Source organism: Aristolochia californica, unplaced genomic scaffold, assembly GCF_029961685.1.
Source record: "Aristolochia californica isolate CCGP_79_NKW_82.1479 unplaced genomic scaffold, dmAriCali1.0.hap1 SCAF_7, whole genome shotgun sequence".
Lineage (NCBI taxonomy): Eukaryota > Viridiplantae > Streptophyta > Magnoliopsida > Piperales > Aristolochiaceae > Aristolochia > Aristolochia californica.
The window spans coordinates 4284001-4304584 of NW_027182268.1; the positions used below are offsets into that span (position 1 = coordinate 4284001).

Sequence of the window (20584 nt, forward strand, 5' to 3'; positions counted from 1 at the left end):
CTGGAGGTACTCAAAGAAGAGTTCCAGAGAAAACAAGTTCGAATCCAGCTACTGGGGAAGAAAGGGTGTCCTGGATGATGGTTTCCCCTGCTCTGGAGGGTACTCAAAGAAGAGTTCCAGAGAAAACAAGTTTGAATCCAGCTACCGGGGAAGAAAGGGTGTTCTGGATGATGATTTCCCCTGCTCTGGCGGGTACTCAAAGAAGAGTTCCAGAGTACAACACTACACAGTTGTAAGGAAAACTGAAAAGTGTGCAGCCCTGTCTTTGTCTTCATGCTTACACAAGCAATGGAGATTGTATCTTTCTAGCTTGCTTTTTTAAGAGCATGGATCACCCCTCTTTCTTGGGTTGCAACCTGTCACAACTGAATTTTGTAACCTGTAACAATTTGATCCATATTGTCATGGGCCTGGCAAGTGTTTGATCAAATGCGAACAACAAAAAAAAAAAAAAAAAGAGTAACTGGATCAAATTGCCTGCTCAGTCCATTGGAAAGAGAATATAGTTGGAACAATCCTTACTCTTTTTCCTCCTTCGCTGGCATCAAAACATGAGAGCCTTTCAAAATGGTCAATAGAAGGAGCTAATCAATGAAAGTGGTTTACTTAAGTCAAAGATTGATCAAATTAGATACGGAGATGGCATATGATTTCTCATCTTAAATAGAACAAATGAGAAATAGAAGCCGGGATTGGAGGATCAATGTCAAAAGAGCTTTCCAAAATCCATTTATAATTATGACATTACATGATGAAATGGATTTTCTCAATGTTTGAATACCCGCAATCTCTGACTTTGATTCACGGGTTCCTTTTGACTCCCTTTGCCTCCCTTAGCTCAGCTCATGATCATGTCCCAGGAAGTTAACAAAAACTCCAAAAAAGCTGCATCAACCCAGATCATCTCTGCGACAACAATCCAAACCTCCCTCATTTACAGAGGAGCATCCCCTTCTGGTAATAATGGAGCACCAACTTAAATTTGAGAGAGGAAAACCCACTGCGCGATGGATTCACAGCTGGTGCTCCCCCTGAAAATTCAGCTTTTCTTCTTGCATCAGTGTTTTATAATCCAAAAGCAAGGGGAAACCCACCCAAACCATTGAAGGTCAGTCAATTTCTAAACAATTTGTCAAGAGACATCAGCTTTGCAGAAAGCTAAGTTGTTCAAAATTCCAGACAGATTTGCAGGGGCCCCCGAAGCTTTTAATTTGCAGGATCCCAGCGTCTTCCACCTCTAAACCCCTTATCCATCGAAACGTCTCTGTGCATTAAAAAACTTTTCATTTCCCGAAGTTCCTCTTACATGGCATGAGAATCATCAGTTCTACAGAAAACATACTGGGTCGAAGATGCAAAGTTAGATTTGATTCCTACTCTTTGTCCTGAGGAATCTTGTTTTGTTGGCCACATCTCCTCGTTGGGTTTTGGAGCAAATATTCCTCTTTTCATCACACCGGATTGTGCCAAACTAGCAAGAGAAAAAGCAAAAAGTAGTTTCTTTGGGGAGATTTCCAGTAGAATAGGTGTGGGAATCTCTGCACTTCTCAATGTTGATTCTCTCTTTTTGAAAGAATTAAAAAAAAAAAAGTTTGCCTTTTGCAGGCTCTTGGGATTCCCCTGAGGCCAGCTTTTTCACAAAGTGGAAACTAGAAGCCTCCGAGGCTTTCCTCTAGTTCAAAGTAAAATGAAAGAGTGGACCCCACTGAAAAGGGTGAATCTCAACCATTGATGGGCTAAAGTTGTTGATCCCAGTGAAAGATTAAACAAGCTTTACAAATGTGAGATCAGTCCTTTCTATTTGTGGCTCCACTTTACACATTGATACAAACTCCAAGAGTGAGGGATTTAAATAAGCCTGATCAAGTAATTAACTTAATCAAGTTGGAAAACTACTGCGGTATTTGTTTACACTAATGCTCCATATTTTGCCTAACATTAGACAAGTTTGCAACGTGGGTACTCTTTAACATCTAATTAGATATTTTATGATTTTATGTAGACTTATGAAGCTCATTCTATGATGAGGATTTAAAACACCTTGTTTTTTTGTCACAATATTTATCTACATTTAATCGTAATTGTCTATCTAACCACTAAGATGGGTACTTTTACTAGAATACGTTAAGGACCACCGTTAGTGTTCCTAGTTGAAAATTTATATATCAGGAAAAGTTAAAAATATTTTTTCAATGATACATATTTCTAAGAAACCTTCATATAAAATCCTATTCGTACCTTATTAGGAAATTATATGGAAAATTAAATAGACCTATTAGTGCATTTTTTTCAGGGAAATAAATAGAAATTAATAATCAATTTCATACATTACCATACATATTCGATAAATTTTTGGTAAAATAAAATATCATATATAAAATTTCCATGAAAATTTGCCTTATCTTAAAGTGTTACAATATCACTTATCGAATATTTATTAAAAAAAATCCATATGTTTTTCCGACCCATCTTGGTTGAAAAATTTTACCTTCAAAAGTGTAAGAATTTTCAGCTAGAAAAGTGTTTATAGGAAATATGAGGAACTAATGATCCTTGGAAACATATTTTTATTAGAAATTGTCAGATGTAGTTCCGATCCACCTCTTTTGATTAGGTTGGTTTTCTGTACTTAAACGACTAGTCTTTTAGATTGCATTGGTCATTCTCTTGGCATGGTATCAGAGCCAGGTCCAGCACGTCCCGCCTTCAAATCCCGTGGGGTGTGGTAAGGGACGGGGTGGGTGTCAGAAGTGGTTTCGGTCCACCTCTCTTGATTAGGTTGGTTTTTCGCACTTAAACAATTAGTCTTTTAGGTTGTATTGGTAAACCTCTTGATAGAAATGTTTTTCTAGCGTTTCCTTAAAAAGGCACTAACAGGGCCTAAAAGAAAAGCTTAATAAATCTTAACAAATAAACCCACAAGATCATGCAATTCAACTTAAAGGTGATCATGATCGGTTGATTTTAAGCAATGAACCCATGGTGATCCATTTGTTCTCAAACTTTTTCTTTTAGTTTAGGAAACTTTGAAAAAACACCAAAAAGTGCATTGGAGAAATAGAAGTCTTACTGGAAACCACTACAAAGACGGGGGACAAAATGGAGGACAAAGAATGGTATATCATTCTCTTTTAGAAAAAGAGTAGTGGATAGGGTTCAAATGGAATCTACTAGTTTGATAGATATAGGGGTTGGTATATTCCAGGGCCAATTTTAAGGAATGGAAAATTGCTTCTTTCCACCCTGCTTCTCTATTTATATTCTATCGGTTATTTAAATAATTTACAGGTATATTATAGGTATATTATGTACAATTAAGTCATAGATATTCTTGTACAGTAATAATAATAATAATAATAATAATTATGCTGAGGCAAATTATTCTTTTAGTCATCGACATAATTAATGTTTTGGAGATAAGTGAATGTAGGCAAGGAAAGGATGACAATAGGCCAAAAGACAAGACTATATATGAAGGTGGAGTAGGTTCTTAGTGTGATATCTCAAAGGTCTTGAAATTGTTGATTGCCCTACCTCATCACCTTGTCCCCAACATCCCCACCCTATGTTGGCAAGCATTGTTGAAATGTGATTTGACATGGTTGCTTCCCATAAATTAGGGTTTGCCATTGAAGAGCATTGTGATTCAAATTCTATAAAGCTCTTCAATTTAATCCTTCAATAAATAGCATTTCGCTTGACAAAGACTCCACTTTTGCATTAGAAAGCACCATAAACAAAAGGTTAGGGGGTGGGAAGGTAAGATTTATTTTGCTTTGGAGGCATGAATAAAGACAAAGTAGACTAATTGACTCAATTGAGAAGACTTGTTAGGTCTAAGTTGGTTGAATATGACTGCAATGGACTAGTTTCAGTGTGATTAAGGCCTCTCTGGTCCAAATTTTGGGGATGAATAAGGCTGGCTAAGCTAAATCAGCTACAAAATAAACTTAATTGGTTCAATATTTTGCTTTGGAGGCATGAATCAAGACAAAGTAGACTAATTGACTCAATTGAGAAGACTTGTTAGGTCTAAGTTGGTTGCATATGACTGCAATTGACTAGTTTCGGTGTGATTAATAAAAAAATCTTATTCTATTATCGTAGCAACAATCAAGAACATCCTCTATTATTATCGTTTTACACCGAAAATGTGACAAAAATTAAAAAGAGATTGGAAGTCACATTTTTCTCATCCAAACCAAAAAACACAACATCAAACTTTATTTAGCCACTGAAAAAGCAAAAAAAAAAAAAAAAAAAAGATGAAAAAAGCTTAAGATGAGTGATGTAATTGGGGCAAGTAAAAGGCGTTCCCATGATAATATTAATGGAGACACCAACAACCAAACCAAAGAGTCCGGTCTGGTCCTTGTCTCCTCCGATACAGAACGTGGGAAAATGATGGCAACCAAAGAAAAAACTGAAAAACCTAGAGGCCCTTACCTCGCATGAAAGCAATCAATGGCAGCACGTTTCCGAAAATTCAGATTCCTTCGTGATCTTCGATCGCCAAACATTCTCCTATTTTCCTCCTCACGTTTGGAAGTCACATCATCCCACTTGCGAAACGCAGATCCTTTTCTCTGCCCTTGGCTGCTTCCAGCAAAACGCTGTTGCCTCTGCGAGAGATATATTTGAACGAGGGGGGAAGGATGAGGACAGAGAGGAGAGGCATATAGGCATATATTCCTTTTGCTCATTGGGAGGTTTTGTTCCGTGGGAGATTTTGTTTTTCCTTTTGGTACTGAAGTTGATGAAAATGACTCTATTTCTTTTTCTTTTTTTTTTTCTTTTATAAAAAAATTGGTCTTCTTATTCCTAAATATAATGGTAAATAAGATTAGTTGCAAGAAAGGGTATTTTAGGTATCTCATCAAAATTTGCGATATATTTCTATTTTTCACTTTTTTCCTGTAACCATTTGTTAATTCATATCGGAATTATCCAACTTGAACACATGAAAATCCCAGTCGAACTTCGAGCGAGTCGAGGAAGACTTGGTTAGAATAAAAGGATTGAGTCCCACCCTTCGACTAGCTAGCCCTGTCCTAAATCCGATCCAACTCATTCCAATTGTAAAGTTGAGAGTTGACCTAACGAGTAAAAAAACCATGAACATTATATATAAATTAAAAAATTTTGGCCCGGTTTGGTTTTACCAATTTTGGCCAGATTGAGTATCAAGAGTTAAACTTGGGACCGGTTCCCTCATAAAAAAATAAATTAAAAAATCAAATGAATTTGATATTCCCAAGAATATGAAAGCTACAAATAGTTCCAAATACTTATAAGTGGGGTCACATCTAAAGGATGATCCAATTAGAAAAGTTATTTGGGCCGAAATATATGTGAAGGGTTATCTCAGCAAAAGTTATCTGAATCGTTTGATCATGAATTAATGGCTGAGATAGTAATTTTGGATATTTTTCGCACCAAATAATTTTTTGTATCGAATTAGCCTTGTAATAAAATAAAATAGAAAAGTTTGGCAAATTATTAAAAGAACAAACTCGCCCATTAAAATACGCACATGTCTGGTGCATGTTTAGGAGGCCGTCTTTCGCTTCCTCGTACCCAAATGTTTTTCTATCATTTCTACGTGTGCCCTCCGCTCTAACAAAAGCTTCTGACAGCGACATCTACTCCTTAATAAACCAATTATGCTCTATTTTAATCAAATTCCGATTTCCTCTTCTGCGGTTCTATTACGTAAACAGAGATTCTGTCTTTACCTCGAACGCCGCAGCCGCGTTTTTTAGCGGGAAAGAACGGAAATTAGCCGGAGTGACTTGCGTGACAAGGAGCCGCCACGTGATCGATCCTGGTGATCTCTTCCTCTTTATATTCTCTACCCGGTGGGCCCGTTAGTGAGACGGAATAATAGCCGTTGAAGGAATTTTCCTCACAGCTGTGATCGTGGAGGAGGCACAACCGTTGGATTGCTGGGGTCGTGGGTTGTCGAAGTGTGTGGACCGTGAGTTTGGTCAGTGGGTCCGGGCGAGGTGAGGAAGACTGGAATCTCAACTTGCGCCAGTACAGTGACGCTCGGTGAATTACAACTCGTTGGCTCCTCCCACGAGAAAATAAATAAAGACGGGGGTCCAGTGGAGATGGTTCAGGAATCGACCTCGGAGTCTTGAACAATTACGTGGATGCCCTTCGTGCTGGCTCTGGCCTCCACCATAACTTCCTTCAAAATCAAATTTACAGGCGTTGGACACCGACGCATGCGTTCCCTCCTACTCCTCTCTGTTATCCACTTTCTCGCTTCGCTGATTTCGCTGGTTTTTGGCATCTGTTTGTTTAACTCTCTTTCTCTCAAGTCTGAACCTCCCGAGAACATCGCAGCGCCTCCGTGACTGAATCCCAACCGTCGGATCATCGCTCCTTCTTTGGTTCAGAAATTTACGAGAGACGCGGTTGCCATTTATTTGTTTGTTAATCTATCTGTTCTAAAATAGAAATACATGCCAGGGAACAAGTACAACCGAAGCTCCGGAGTGCCTTTGACGAGAGTGGAGAGGCTGCTGAGGCAGAGAGAATTGATAAAATCGAGCCGGAATTTGCAGGAGCCGAATGCTGTGGAAGTTGATTCGGTTGATGCTGATGTGAACGGTTCCGGAGTCTGGGACGAGGAGTTGATCGACACTTCCGCGGCGCTGAGATCGCTTGCGGAGGGAATCGACCGTCGGGAGTCGCGCCAGACGAAGCAGCGCCTGCTCGTCGTCGCTAACAGGTTGCCGGTGTCTGCCGTGCGCCGGGGGGACTCCTGGTCGCTCGAGATCAGTGCCGGTGGACTTGTTAGTGCTCTTCTTGGTGAGCGCCACAGAATTTTTTATTGTTTTCACTGCCTGTTATTCTTATTGTTTGCTGTTTTGGATTGTACTTAGGTTCATTTTTTGCGTTTTGTGTTGCTACATTTACGAGTGGATGAGATTCTGTGGCAGGTGTGAAAGAGTTCGAAGCGAAGTGGATAGGATGGGCCGGCGTTAATGTACCGGACGAGGTTGGCCAGAAAGCGCTCACCAAGGCTTTGGCCGAAAAGGTAAATGGCTGCTGAAGTTTTATGATATATTTAAAATATATGTTCATCTTAACGGTTTTGTTTTCTGGCGTCTCAATGGTTTTTTTTTTTTTTTTTTTTTACTGTTATCTCCGTCTAACTCTATGATTTCTTTATATGTTGGATATTTTTTCTGAACCACGTCCATTGTGCTTAAAGCATATTACTTACGATATTTCTTTTATGAAATTTCTAAAGGCAAGTTCGAGGTGAATTTCTCCGAGTGGCGGGTTTTTGCCGATCTAGTCTCTGTATTACTGTTTTTTTTTTTTTTGTTGGGTGTTTGTAAGCATATACAGCTAGGCTCTCACAGTGACGACTGCTAAACCGGCATCTATTATGACTTTGTTTTCAATTGGTAGGATGGGCAAGGTTTTACTCGGTTAGTGAACATTAACCAGAAAAAAGAAGCAAAGAGAACACACAAACTATGAGTCAATTACAGACTCTGGTGTGCTCTTTACGTTGTGTCAGACAACCTTGTGCTATTATATTTTAAGTAACGAGTGTTCAGTTACCAGTCTAACTTATGTAAGTTTATGGAAATGAGATACATTCTGATTTTACTTGAAGGATTTCTTTTCATCTACTTCCTTTCAAGGCGTTCAACGTGGATCTCTAGAAACCAATTTTACTGGTCCAAAAGTAGTTTTATTGAGGATGATGATTTTGTAATCCTCCATTTATTAGAATTTAATGTGTAGATTTGCTTTACAGCCCACCTTGAACTGTATTTTGGTTAATTCAGTTTCTGTATTATCTTTGTGATCTATTCGTTGAACTTGCCACAATTGCTATTTAGTTACTTGACAAAGGGAAGTGAATTTTAGGTCGGTAATTTATCTTTTGCTATATGCATTTTAAATATTGCCGCAAGTAGTAAATTTTTATATTAAGTAGTAAATTTTTATATTTTCACCCTCATCTGAAAGTTTTTTATCAGTTTATTATTCATTTTATTTTTAATTTTCTGAGAGCAGAGATGTATTCCAGTTTTCCTAGATGAAGAGATAGTTCATCAGTATTACAATGGGTACTGTAACAACATCTTGTGGCCCCTTTTCCACTACCTCGGTCTTCCACAAGAAGATAGGCTGGCAACCACCAGAAGCTTCCAGTCTCAGTTTGATGCATATAAGAAGGCCAACCAAATGTTTGCAGATGTGGTAAATGAGCATTATGTCGATGGGGATGTTGTCTGGTGCCATGACTACCACCTTATGTTTCTTCCAAAATGCTTAAAAGAGTATAACAGTGGCATGAAAGTTGGTTGGTTCCTTCACACCCCTTTTCCTTCCTCTGAGATCCATAGAACACTTCCATCTCGTTCGGAGTTGCTGAGATCAGTTCTTGCGGCAGATCTTGTTGGGTAATGCAGAAATCTGTAACCTCTCTCTCTCTCTCTCTCTTCTCCTGCCCCTGTGGTGTATGTATGCATCTTCATGTATATGTATCATGTACTTTTTTTCTGCTTCTGGTTATCAATCTGAATAGTTGCATTTAAGGGCTCATAGTAAAAAACTGGATGCCAGTGTTTCCTTATGCTTCTTTCTACTGTATTCTGACTATAAATGCTACCTGCACCTCCATTCTTTCGGCTTCATGGAGGGTATTTAAGACGTCAAACTTTACTACCTGTTAACACCAGTAACTGAATTATTCAGATAGATGGAGTGGAAAAAAAAATTGAGGGTTGGCAATCTTCTATTCATTAAATTGCAAACACTCATATGAGCATTTTTCTGTTGTCCCTTGACTCCAAAACAACAAATTATCCAGATTTTATGATTAATCTGTGGCATACTGACTTCTATATTATGTAAGTAAACTGGCCGTAATGCACAAGGCCGCTGGAGATTGCACTGTCTGTGCCAGATTTCTGAAGTTCAGTAAGACAATTTTTGCTTCCAGTCGGTTGTGATCTCTTATTCCATGGTCTTATTGACTTTTTATTCTCTTAATGTCTAATGTCTGTGGTATTGATTGTTTCTAAGGACCACACAGATTTTAGACTGTGAGACTAGGCTCCATCCATTATGGACCCTTCTATTGCCCATCCTGGTTGCTGTTCATGTGTGCCATTTATCAACTTTCTTATGTAAAACTTCTGCAGGTTATGGAGAAGAAATCCATTATTTCTGCTTGAATGGTCTGTTTAGATCATGAGAAAGGTTCCTGAATATATGTAGTGCTCAAACCAAGTCATGTGGTACTCCTATTCACAGAAGGATAGAAGAGAGAAAACACTGAGGCACCAAAACGTGTAGATATTGTGGTCCACTTTACACCATTTAGGCTTCTCAGGCATGCCATTCTCTGCAATATGATTGTTTCTAATGTCTTTTACTTGTGCTTGCCGGAAATTCTTTGAAATCTAAGTGCGAATGCATATTAATATAGATAGTTACACCCACCACATAATGTACAATTTGGAGCAAAGTTTTATCTAGAATTTATTTGCCTATGTTTTAGTTTCAGTGAAAGTAATCTTCTTAACTATAATCCTGTGATGTGTTCAGTTGAAATACTTCATGGTGCAGCTTGTGAACTCCGTAATTAGATTTTTTTAGTGTTGCTGTCTTATGAACTTTTGGTTGTTGCTTTTAAAGATAAAGTGTCTTGATAAAACATGCACTGGAGAGGTCTCAATCTGGATTTGCTAAAATTTCAGCTTTCACACCTACGACTATGCAAGGCACTTTGTTAGTGCTTGTACCCGGATTCTTGGACTTGAGGGCACACCTGAAGGAGTAGAGGACCAAGGAAAGCTAACACGGGTGGCTGCGGTATAATTATAACACTCTGTGAAAGATGATGACTAAAATTTTGCTATTTGGTTACTACAGTTGTATAGTACTTTCTTCTTCCTTTTTGTCTTACTAAAGGTCCTCTATCACTAGATAATGCATTTTTATTATATGATGCTCTGCTTTGGGACACTTATTTCTTCTATTTTCTGACCTTCAGTTTCCCATAGGGATTGACTCTGAACGGTTTATCCGAGCACTCGATCAACCAAAGGTTCAGGATCATATCAAGGAACTGAAAGATAGATTTGCTGGGCGAAAGGTTGGCTCCTTTAAGTGCAGTGAAATTTTTAAATACTCAGAATTTAAAAACATTTAAGTTCTTGCTCTTTGTTGTATTTTGCGGTTAACTTGATACACAATTCTTCATCCTTGATCATTAGTACTGGCTATATGATGAAATTTTCTGATATCTTGATCTGCCTGTATGCTATGTGATGTATTGGTTTTTAAGGTCTAGAAATGATTTATCTCCATAAGTATAATTATCATCATAATCATCGAGCCTAGTCCTAATTATGCCTGGTGGCTGTATGAATTCTTCTTTCTGCTCTATGAGATATAAGTGTAGATTTGGTTTCATGTGTTGAGGCCTGGGTAAGGTCTTGCATCTTCTGTTAAGACATGCAGTCTTTTTTACTCTGGCAAAGATCATTAAAGTTGACTTTTTTTTTTCTTTTTTTTTTTGCAAAAGGTGAAATTTGTTTCAAAGCCAAAAAGGCAAGAGAACAAGACTAGGAAGGCGTGTCTGTTACAAACAAGAGATAGGAGGGATACCCCTGTTAGCAAAAGACTCAGCTAGCTGATTAGCTGATCTTGGTAAATGACTCCAAGCACAATGAAACAATTCAGAAATATCCATGATTTTGAGTACAAAATATCAAATAAAGTTGACCTTAAGTATAAAATCTTGGGTAATGTTTGCCAACCTTGTGCCATCCATGTATGTTTGAGTTGGTCGTGTACAATATCATCTTATTATTAATATTTGAAATTATTTGTGTTCGAAAAATATGGTTTTTTTTGTTATTTCAAATGATTTAGTAATGGATAAATATTAAACCTCAATTATTTTTTTGTGTTTTGGTTTTCCATTGTTCATTTTCTTTCAGAATTAGTTTATCTTATTTTTTTTCTTTTTTTTGGGCCCCTGTTTTTATATATCACCCTGTATTTATTTCTTTTGTCTTATTATTTCCTTTATAACTTAAGTGTCATGACTTCTTTTTGCATTGATTCTACTCTCTTGATTTGTCACATTTGGAACTCTGTTTTAAATAGTTCATGTGATTAATATAGAAGACTGTGATGTGCAAAAATGGTTTTTCATGCCAATCTATTTTTTATGTTTAATTTTTTATAAGCATTTGTTGAGATATGTTGTGGCAGGTGATGTTGGGTGTGGACCGCCTTGACATGATTAAAGGCATTCCCCAGAAGATTTTGGCATTTGAAAAATTTCTTGAGGAGAATCCTACTTGGCGTGATAAAGTTGTTTTGCTGCAAATTGCTGTCCCAACAAGGACAGATGTCCCTGAGTGTATGTGTCTTCACTCAGTGTGGATTATCAAGGGTCCCTTTTTTTCCATATTTTTTTTCTTTTTATGTTCATGGTATAGGCATTTTTACTTGCTTATGGTGGTGTACTTGGATTCTTTCATCTAGAATACCTTAAACTTCCATAAAGACCCCTGTGTCCTGCACCAACTTCATTTTTATGACAAATCAATGAGTTTTGTTTTGAGGTGTGTTTTTCACTGCCCACTTTGAGGTTTCTTAACATGAGGTCTTTAGTTTAAGTGTTATGGTAATCACTTGTAGCCAATCTCAAAAAAATCTAATGAGTTTATTTTATTTTTTTGGAAAAAATGTATTTTTGTGTTAGGGATTAACGAAGTCTTTTTCATCATAGCTTCAGGATGATTTGTTCCCTAAAAGACTAGCTTCAGTATGATTTCACTTGAATGGTACTTTTGTCATTCAGCTTTATCTAGCATATTAATAAAAAATTGATTGTTTGCAACATATAATGGAGATGTGTTTGTTGAATTTTTTTACAGATCAAAAACTTACAAGCCAAGTGCATGAAATTGTTGGACGAATTAATGGTCGATTTGGGACATTAACTGCTGTCCCAATACATCACTTGGTAACACTCTTGGGCAATTATGTTATTTCTGCATAAGTCTTTTCTGAAGTTGATTTAAGGGCTATTTTCATCCTCTTTAATGACTGATTCCTACTATTGAATAATCGGTTATCTTCTGCAAGTGTACTAGATATCTCAGTTTTTCTTGGACAGTGATGAATTTTATTGGGAAGGGAGGGCAGATTTTCTAGTTGAAATTTATGTATCAATTTTCTGAAAAAGTTGAAGATTAAGAAGTAGAAGAGAGGAGAGTAGGGAGAGAGAAAAGAGAGAATTGAGAAAAGCTCAAATTAGAGCTTGCCCCCCTCTCTGTTTAATTAAGTGGTTATTAATAAATTACAAAAACGCTTTACTTAAATAAGATGCCTTATCTCCTTTTATCTCCCATTCTATATGCCCTATGTACATGAATTTCAACCATAGACATAATTCAACATGAGGAACAAGATTACAAAGAAAAATAATTCACTGATGAAGTAAAATGACCAAAATACCCCTGGACTGGTTTTCCAACATTTTCTTTTGGGAAACTCTCTGTATAACTTTCTGTGTTCAATATTCTGATGTGTTAAATATCAGCAGAGTGGTCATCGCTTAATATTGAGCCTCAATTCTAGAACAGGCTATGGTATTCCTTTTTTACATTGTATTGAAGTGATTTCTTGACTATTCTTAATATGGTTAGTGCTAATGTCTTAGATTTATTCTTTTCTTGGTCTCTTTATACCATTTCGTCACATGGTGCACCATGGTTTGGGTATCAGGATCCTTTTTTTATTAATTTGATTTACTCATGATCTGCTCCAGGATCAAATATATGGCAAAGGTTTATTATTTGATTTGGTTCTTTTAGGTTTTGGTTGTAAACCTCAGGACTTAGGTTTTCTACTTTCATCTTTCTTGCAGGATCGATCACTTGATTTCCATGCGTTATGTGCACTATATGCTGTGACTGGTACTGATTTTCTGTCTCTTTTTGTCTGATTACTTACATCAGTTGAATCTTTAGCTCTGTATAAGTGACATTGACTTTCCCATTTAGTTATGATCCAGAATTTTTGTAAAAAATTTCCCACTACATGGAGTCCAAAAGCTTCTTTAGTGAGATGTTTCTTATTCGACGAAAGGTTTTCCTTTAAGAGGCAGAACTAGATTACTAAAAAAGGAGAGGAAAGTACAAAATCTCCCCGAAATAACTCTAATTTGAGTAAACTTCTTGTGGCAATCTTATAAAAGCTCAAGCACAAGATCCAGTTGCTACCAAAATGTTAGGCCAACCATTTGCTCTTTTGAGGGTTATCTGATATCTTACAAGGTTGGAGAAGCCATATGCTTGTGTTTTCTTACTTTCTCCCTCTTTTTCTTTCCTAGATGTGGCTCTAGTGACTTCATTGAGGGATGGAATGAATCTGGTCAGTTACGAGTTTGTGGCTTGCCAAGAATCTAAGAAAGGTGTCCTCATTCTTAGTGAGGTGATACGTTTGAACCTTTATTTGAGTTCACAGGGTTTGTTTTAGCTATGTTTATTTCCCTATTATTGTTCAATATAATGTTGGCAAGTGAAGGCTATGTAAACATATGTTTTTTGACCATCAAGGATTTGTTTACACATTATTTTGGCTCTTTAAATTTAAGATTAGTGGTAGAATACTTGACCTTTACATGTCACTGTTTCGAGGTATAACTGCCTTCACAAGTAGAAGTGGGTTTGTAGCTGAAATAAGTAATGAATGAGAATATTTTCCTTAGCTGCACATTGACAGGGAGACCCAAGAATCCTTTGTACATTGCTTTCATTTATTCCTTGGCAAAGTAAAATTATAAAAAAAAAATCTATTTATAATTGCTTATGTCTCTGTTATTTTTGTAGTTTGCAGGAGCTGCACAGTCTCTAGGTGCTGGTGCCCTTCTTGTAAATCCATGGAATATAACAGAAGTGGCTAACTCAATTGAGTATGCATTGAAAATGCCTGCTGACGAAAGAGAAAAGCGACATATGCTTAATTTCATACACGTAACAACTCACACTGCTCAAAATTGGGCAGAAACATTTGTAAGGTATCTACAGTCCAAATAGTATTTCATATTTCAAATATTTTTTCCCTATTATTCTAAATTGGCAATGAGAACTTTTTTTCCCTTTTTAATAGTGAGAAAAATTAATTAATAGAGGAAATTGGTTCAAAGCTCCGGAGCTCATATTAATTAATAATAAATAGGAATTGACAACTTGACGACCTTGATTGGGCTCAGCTAATATGTCATTGACCCTTAACTAAGCCTTCCTTTTTTCAATCACACCCTAACAGTGGCTAACCTTTTTTCATAAAACAATTCAAGAGCAAATATTGATGTACCATTTATTGGACATGTAGTGAACTCAATGACACCGTTGTTGAAGCTCAACTGAGGACTCGACAAGTTCCACCAGTGCTTCCAATGGAGGATGCTGTTGATCATTATCTCCAATCCAAGAATCGATTACTTATATTGGTACTTTCATTCTTATCCGGTCATTGATGTTGTCTTGGAAACTCTTTTCTTATGGAGCTTGAAATTCTATGATGGTATTTTCTGATAATGTTTTAGTTGGATTCAAAAAGCTTTTTGTGGTTAATAGCAACTAAAAAAAATATAGTAACTGTCAAAAGAATATCTCATTATTTCTCAATTTCTTTGTCCCACTCTTTTGTTTTTTCAACTGTTTTTAATTTTTGTGTTGAAATTAATACAATTCAGGGTTTGTAAGGATGAAAGAAAAAGGAAACAATAAAATAGAGAGGAGAAGCTCCATCAGTCTGAAAATGAGGAAAGAAAAACCTCTAGGAAAAGGATTATTTTGGCTGTAAGAAGGGAGATGAAAGGTCAGATGTTGCAAATAATGAACTAACTTAAGGATCCTCACATCATAAAGAAAATGCAGTTGCTGCGACATGATTTTGGTTTTGGCTTATGCTTAAGTTTGCAATCTGAAAATTTCAAATTCTATCACACCATATAATTTCTTCAAGGATGAGATAAATCTCTCAAAGTTGTGTTCCTGAGTTCAAAATAATGAGAGAATGCTCTTATCCATGTCCTTGATGGCTTATATAGAACTATGTTATAAAAGAACACAAGTCCAACTCTAATTTGGTCTGCCTTATCCTATTTACACACTAACATTTAACATATCAAACTTAAACTTGCAGTAAAGTCAATTATACTCAGAGCTACATAGGTTAGTTAAAAGATCACATCTATGCACAACATTCAAATCCTAAATAGGTAAGCTAATTAATAATAAGAAAATTCCACTTGATTTGGACTTCTTTCGATCAAGATATGACTTCATCTTTGTTTGACTATCCAAATTATGCAACTTCATACCAGTTTCAGGTATCTGCGTCTTCTAGCTTTTTCCCTGCTTGTAATCTGTGACAAAAAAAAAAACTAAGTTTAGATGAAAATAAAAGAAACTATGATCACTTGGTTTCTTGTTACTCATTTTCTATCTAGGCCCTTCTTATTGTGCCTTCTGATAAGTTCAAAATTAGTGACCACTAGTTATGTAGCTTCAGTTTTGAAATCGCACAGGGATTTTAGAATTCTTCTTTCAGCTACTTTTCAAAAGGACTAAATTTATTGGTCTACTATGTAAATTAATCACTTAAATCTCAAAAGAAGTTAGCATCACAATTGATTCTTAAAGGACTAAATTTATTGGACTACTATGTAAATTACACTACTGCGGAATTTTTCAAAGGACTAATTTTATTGAACTACTATTTAAATTAGTCGCTTAAATCTCAAAAGAAGTTAACATCACAATATTGAGTCTAAAAATCTTCAATCTATCACTGTACGCTAGCATGCAGTTGCCCTGCAATATACTGCAGGTTGACCATTAGAAGATTTGATAACCATTTATGACTAAAGTTGGTTTTTTTCTGGAGGATCTCATCTTAGATGATTGAGTGTGATTCAATATTTTAACTTATTTCTGTAGCGTGTCTAAATGTTGTTTAGCCTGATCCAAACCTCTGCTTCAACATTTGTTTATGGCTGAGGCACCTGATGTTTGTTAGGTCATCTGTGTTGTATCTTCCCTTCTCTTCATAGGAAACACAGGCAATTCTCTCCCCCTATGGTATAAATTTTGCTTAAACAAACTGAATCCTTCAATTACTTAAATTAGGTGGAAAATTCTTCACAAATTGGACCCAAGTGGCCTATATTAATCCTTTAGTACACCATATTGAATTCTTACTGCTTCTTTGATTTTTCTATCATTTGACTTGTTCTCATAATCCATTGTCCAATATATCTGTGGTGAGGTAATATCGCCTAACATTTAAAAAAAAAGGTAATATTGCCTATTTGTAGATGAATCAGATTGTGCAGATTTGATATGTTTATGGCTGCCTATTTAGTGAATATATATATATATGGTGAAGAAAGCATGCACACTTGATCTGGGTTCTCTTTTGCACCTCCATTCACTAGTGATTGGTCTAGATATCAGTTGGTGTAGCCCCTTTATAATAGGATAGATGCAGGAGGCCACCCGAAGGTGAACCACTAGAGTATTGCTGTGCTATCTTGAGGTGTCTTTCTCATATCCATATCCTTAGTTCTCTGTAGTTTTGAATTGTGAAAGTTTTAATTGACAAAGAGAGTTAACCTGATTAGGTTGTCTGGTGGCACAGAAGTATTTAGAGACCATAAAAGTCTGCTTCATTTCATGAAACATACTTTCTACTGAACAGTGAAGTACAAATATACTGTCAAAGCTGATAAGTATGGCTGTCTCAATCTCGATTCGTTTTGGAAAAGAAGATGGGTTTAGAAATATTGTCATGGTCATGCAGCCCTTGGTGTCTGTTTGTCTGAACATTTTTAATAATGTTTTATCAAAATGTTAGGGTTTCAATGCAACATTGACAGAACCTGTGGAGAGCCCTGGACGAAGAGGGGGAGATCAGATTAAAGAAATGGAGCTTAAATTACATCCAGAGTTGAAAGAGCCCCTAGAAATTCTTTGCAATGATCCAAAGACAACTATTGTTGTCCTCAGTGGAAGTGATAGAAGTGTCCTAGATGAGGTAACCACCTTCTACTCTTCATTACCCTTATATTGTTATTATTTCACTGGTCCTCAGTGGAAGTGATAGAAGTATCCTAGATGAGGTAACCACCTATTCTTTTTACCCCTATATTGTTCATTTCTTTGATTTATTTTCTCCTGTATAAATTATTTTGTCTGCAGAATTTTGGGCACTACAACATGTGGTTAGCAGCAGAGAATGGAATGTTTTTGCGTCTGACTACAGGAGAATGGATGACGACAATGCCAGAGCATCTAAATATGGATTGGGTAGATAGTGTAAAGGTAAAAACTGTGGGACTTGCTTATGCTGTGGTTTTTTCAGTTCATGTTATTTTTACTCAAAATTTATTTTACTATTGACATCTTTCCGCTGAATTTGGTGACTCATTTACATGTAACAGCATGTTTTTGAGTACTTCACAGAAAGAACGCCAAGATCTCATTTTGAGCTTCGTGAAACTTCACTTGTATGGAATTATAAGTATGCGGGTAATAAATGAAAGACATCACATTATTTTGACATGGGATCATCTATTGTTATTTCCATTTCCATCTCATCTTATTATGGTTGTAGATGTTGAATTTGGAAGGCTTCAAGCCAGGGATATGTTGCAGCATTTGTGGACCGGTCCCATCTCCAATGCAGCTGTTGATGTTGTTCAAGGAGGCCGGTCAGTTGAGGTCCGATCTGTTGGTGTTACTAAGGTGGGTCTGAACCAAACCAAGTCACAGATGAGCATGTTGTATGGTTTTTTAACCGACCAATTCTATTCTGTATTAATACTGCTTCAAATCCATTTCTGCTGATTTATAAAAAAATTATTTAGGACCCCGGTGGCTTATGATGAAAGACTTCCCTAATGATGAGAAACTTTTGTTTTTCATTTCCTCCTGATATTATTCCTTCAACTAAAACTGTTTCGTTTTTTTATAAAACCTTTCAGGGGGCAGCCATTGATCGTATATTAGGAGAAATAGTTCACAGCAAATGCATGGAGACACCAATTGATTACGTGTTATGCACTGGCCACTTTTTAGGAAAGGTAGACTTCTGATTGATTGTTTATATTTCAGTTTTATTGTCAACTCCATTTTGGTTGATAGTTTTTTGAATGTTATCATTATTATTTATGTGAGGACACATCTCACTGTTGAGGTGCAATTTACTGTATCAGGATGAAGACATTTATACGTTTTTTGAACCAGAGCTCCCAGCAGAACCAGTGGCTACCACAAGAGCAAAGGTGGCATCAGACATCATCAAGACCACTGACAGGCGCTTTTCGCAGAAGCTGTCAAACAATAGAAGTGATTCTAAGACATCCCATAACCGGAATCAGAAGGCATCAGTAGGAGCAACTAATAACGGTGATGGGGTATGGCGATCCTCGCAAGAAAACATTGCATGGCACGAAGGATCATCAGTGCTTGATCTCAAGGGTGAAAACTACTTCTCTTGCGCTGTAGGGAGGAAGCGATCAAATGCAAGGTATCTTCTTGGCTCATCAGACGATGTGGTCACATTTTTAAAAGAGTTGGCTTCAGCTTCGCATTAAACACCCGTTAGTTTTATGATTCTATTGGGGGTGGGGGGTGTGAAGAAATGGGCGTTTCAGAATTGATTTACTGTAAATGTTCACCTGTGTGGTAGCTTGTTAGTCAGTTAAGAGCTGTCAACAGGTAGGAGCGAAATTCAGTGGATAATAAGCAAGAATGTTTATCACTCAATTTCCTTACCTGTTGACGGCCTTGATGTTTCATGGTTCTTTTTTCATTGTTTTGTCAGCCAATCATTTTGTGCTGTAGATAGTAATGAACATTTATCCACATAAATAGAGGGTGAGCCTCTTCTGTTCATATAGTATTTTGGAAAAAATAATTCTGTGAGCTTCTCCATTTTGAAGAAGCAGAGTTGTCTTTGATGTTGGATAGATAGGAGAGACCAACACTAGTTGTCGATGGTTTACTCATTAGTATCAATCCGTGTTGTTTATTTGTTTGTTGGTATTTTCTAGTTCAATCTGCATCCCTATAAGTCTCAACTAATATGTCAAAATCAACTCTTTCATAAATAAAAGACTCATACTTAGGAATGCTTTTAATGTATTTTAATTTTTGTTTTATTGCTATCTCAAGGAGCACGGTTGATCCAATACGAAAAATTATTTGGTGCGAAACATATGAAACGGTTATCTCAATTGTCAATTCATGATCAAATGACTAAAATATCCGTTGATTAGAGGGTTGAGATAGTTGTTGATTGTGATCAAACATCTGAGATAGCATTTCGCATGCTTCGCACCAAAAGGTTTTTCATATTGAATCAGTCCTCTCTCAAGGAGCATGTATAATTGACTAACAAGACCAACTATATGAGCATATTAGGTTTAGTCAATTACAAATAAAAGATTTTCTCTACCAACCTTTGCTATTCACCTTTATCGGGTAATAAGATATAAACTATGCCCTACTTCAAGAGGAGTGTAGCACCACTTACACCAATCATGCTAGTTTTCTTGAGTAAGTCTATCACATACTTTCTCTGATAAATAAATATTTAAAATTTTCCAAGCAAGTACTTTAGATTTATTAAGTCCTTTGTTTCAAATTCTGCCAATGTTATCTTCGACTCAATAATAAGTTTTTCATTAGTACTTGCAATGACTATACCCTTTACATAAACAATAAGTAGTATGATTTTGTTTGAATAAAAAAAAATGTGTATAGTATTACTTTCGTAATAACATTGTTTAGTTATAAACAATCTCAGTCTTTGAAACCATGTACGAGTAACTTGTTTCAAACCATTTTTTAGTTTGTATACACATTCTCCCTCAACTTTTAACCCTCGAAGAGGATTTGTATACACTTCTTCTAGCTTCCCATTTTAAAAGACATTCTTAATGTTCAACTTGTAAACTCCAACCCTTATTTGCAGCCAGAGATAATAAAACCTGAATATTATTAAGCTTTGCAACTGGACAAGGTCTCATACTAATCTTTTCCATAGGTCTAAGTAAACCTTTTAGTAATTTTTCTCATAGGTACGAGTGAAACCTTTAGCTATAAGATGAATTTTATACCTTTCAATCTCTTTATTAAAATTTATTTTATAGGGTAAACTTGCTTATAATTTATTGGCCTCTCACCTAAAGGTAACTTAGTTAGCTCCCATGTCCTAAAGAGTAAAAACAAGTTGATCGATCATGCCATTTCAATTGATTCCATTAGCTTCAACCACCTCATGTGGCTTGAGGATGACATAACCAATATGAAGGAAACACTCATTCACATCAAATATGCTCGTGTCGAGCTCAAGGAATGTAAAAAGGAGGTTCAAAACCTCCTTTACTCCGTCATCGACTTCATCTCTCTATGGCATCAGCCTTCCACTATCAGCCTAACATTAACATCCACACTTACTAGCATCTTTTTTACCTAGATTGACCTTTTTTTGTACTTCATATATGTTT

General features: G+C 36.4%; 1 protein-coding gene across 1 annotated transcript; it reads left to right on the forward strand.

Annotated features, from left to right (window-relative positions):
* Positions 1-6449: 6449 nt before the first annotated feature.
* LOC137936092 (alpha,alpha-trehalose-phosphate synthase [UDP-forming] 1-like) lies at positions 6450-18966 on the forward strand. The gene is made up of 17 exons (XM_068780636.1): positions 6450-6819; positions 6951-7048; positions 8047-8435; positions 9738-9852; positions 10034-10135; positions 11263-11413; positions 11934-12022; positions 12929-12977; positions 13394-13494; positions 13893-14080; positions 14398-14515; positions 16927-17106; positions 17271-17393; positions 17513-17600; positions 17686-17816; positions 18056-18154; positions 18287-18966. The coding sequence occupies exons 1-17, from the start codon at positions 6471-6473 to the stop codon at positions 18665-18667; spliced, it is 2751 nt and encodes a 916-aa protein (XP_068636737.1). The 5' UTR covers positions 6450-6470; the 3' UTR covers positions 18668-18966.
* The last annotated feature ends 1618 nt before the right edge of the window (positions 18967-20584 follow it).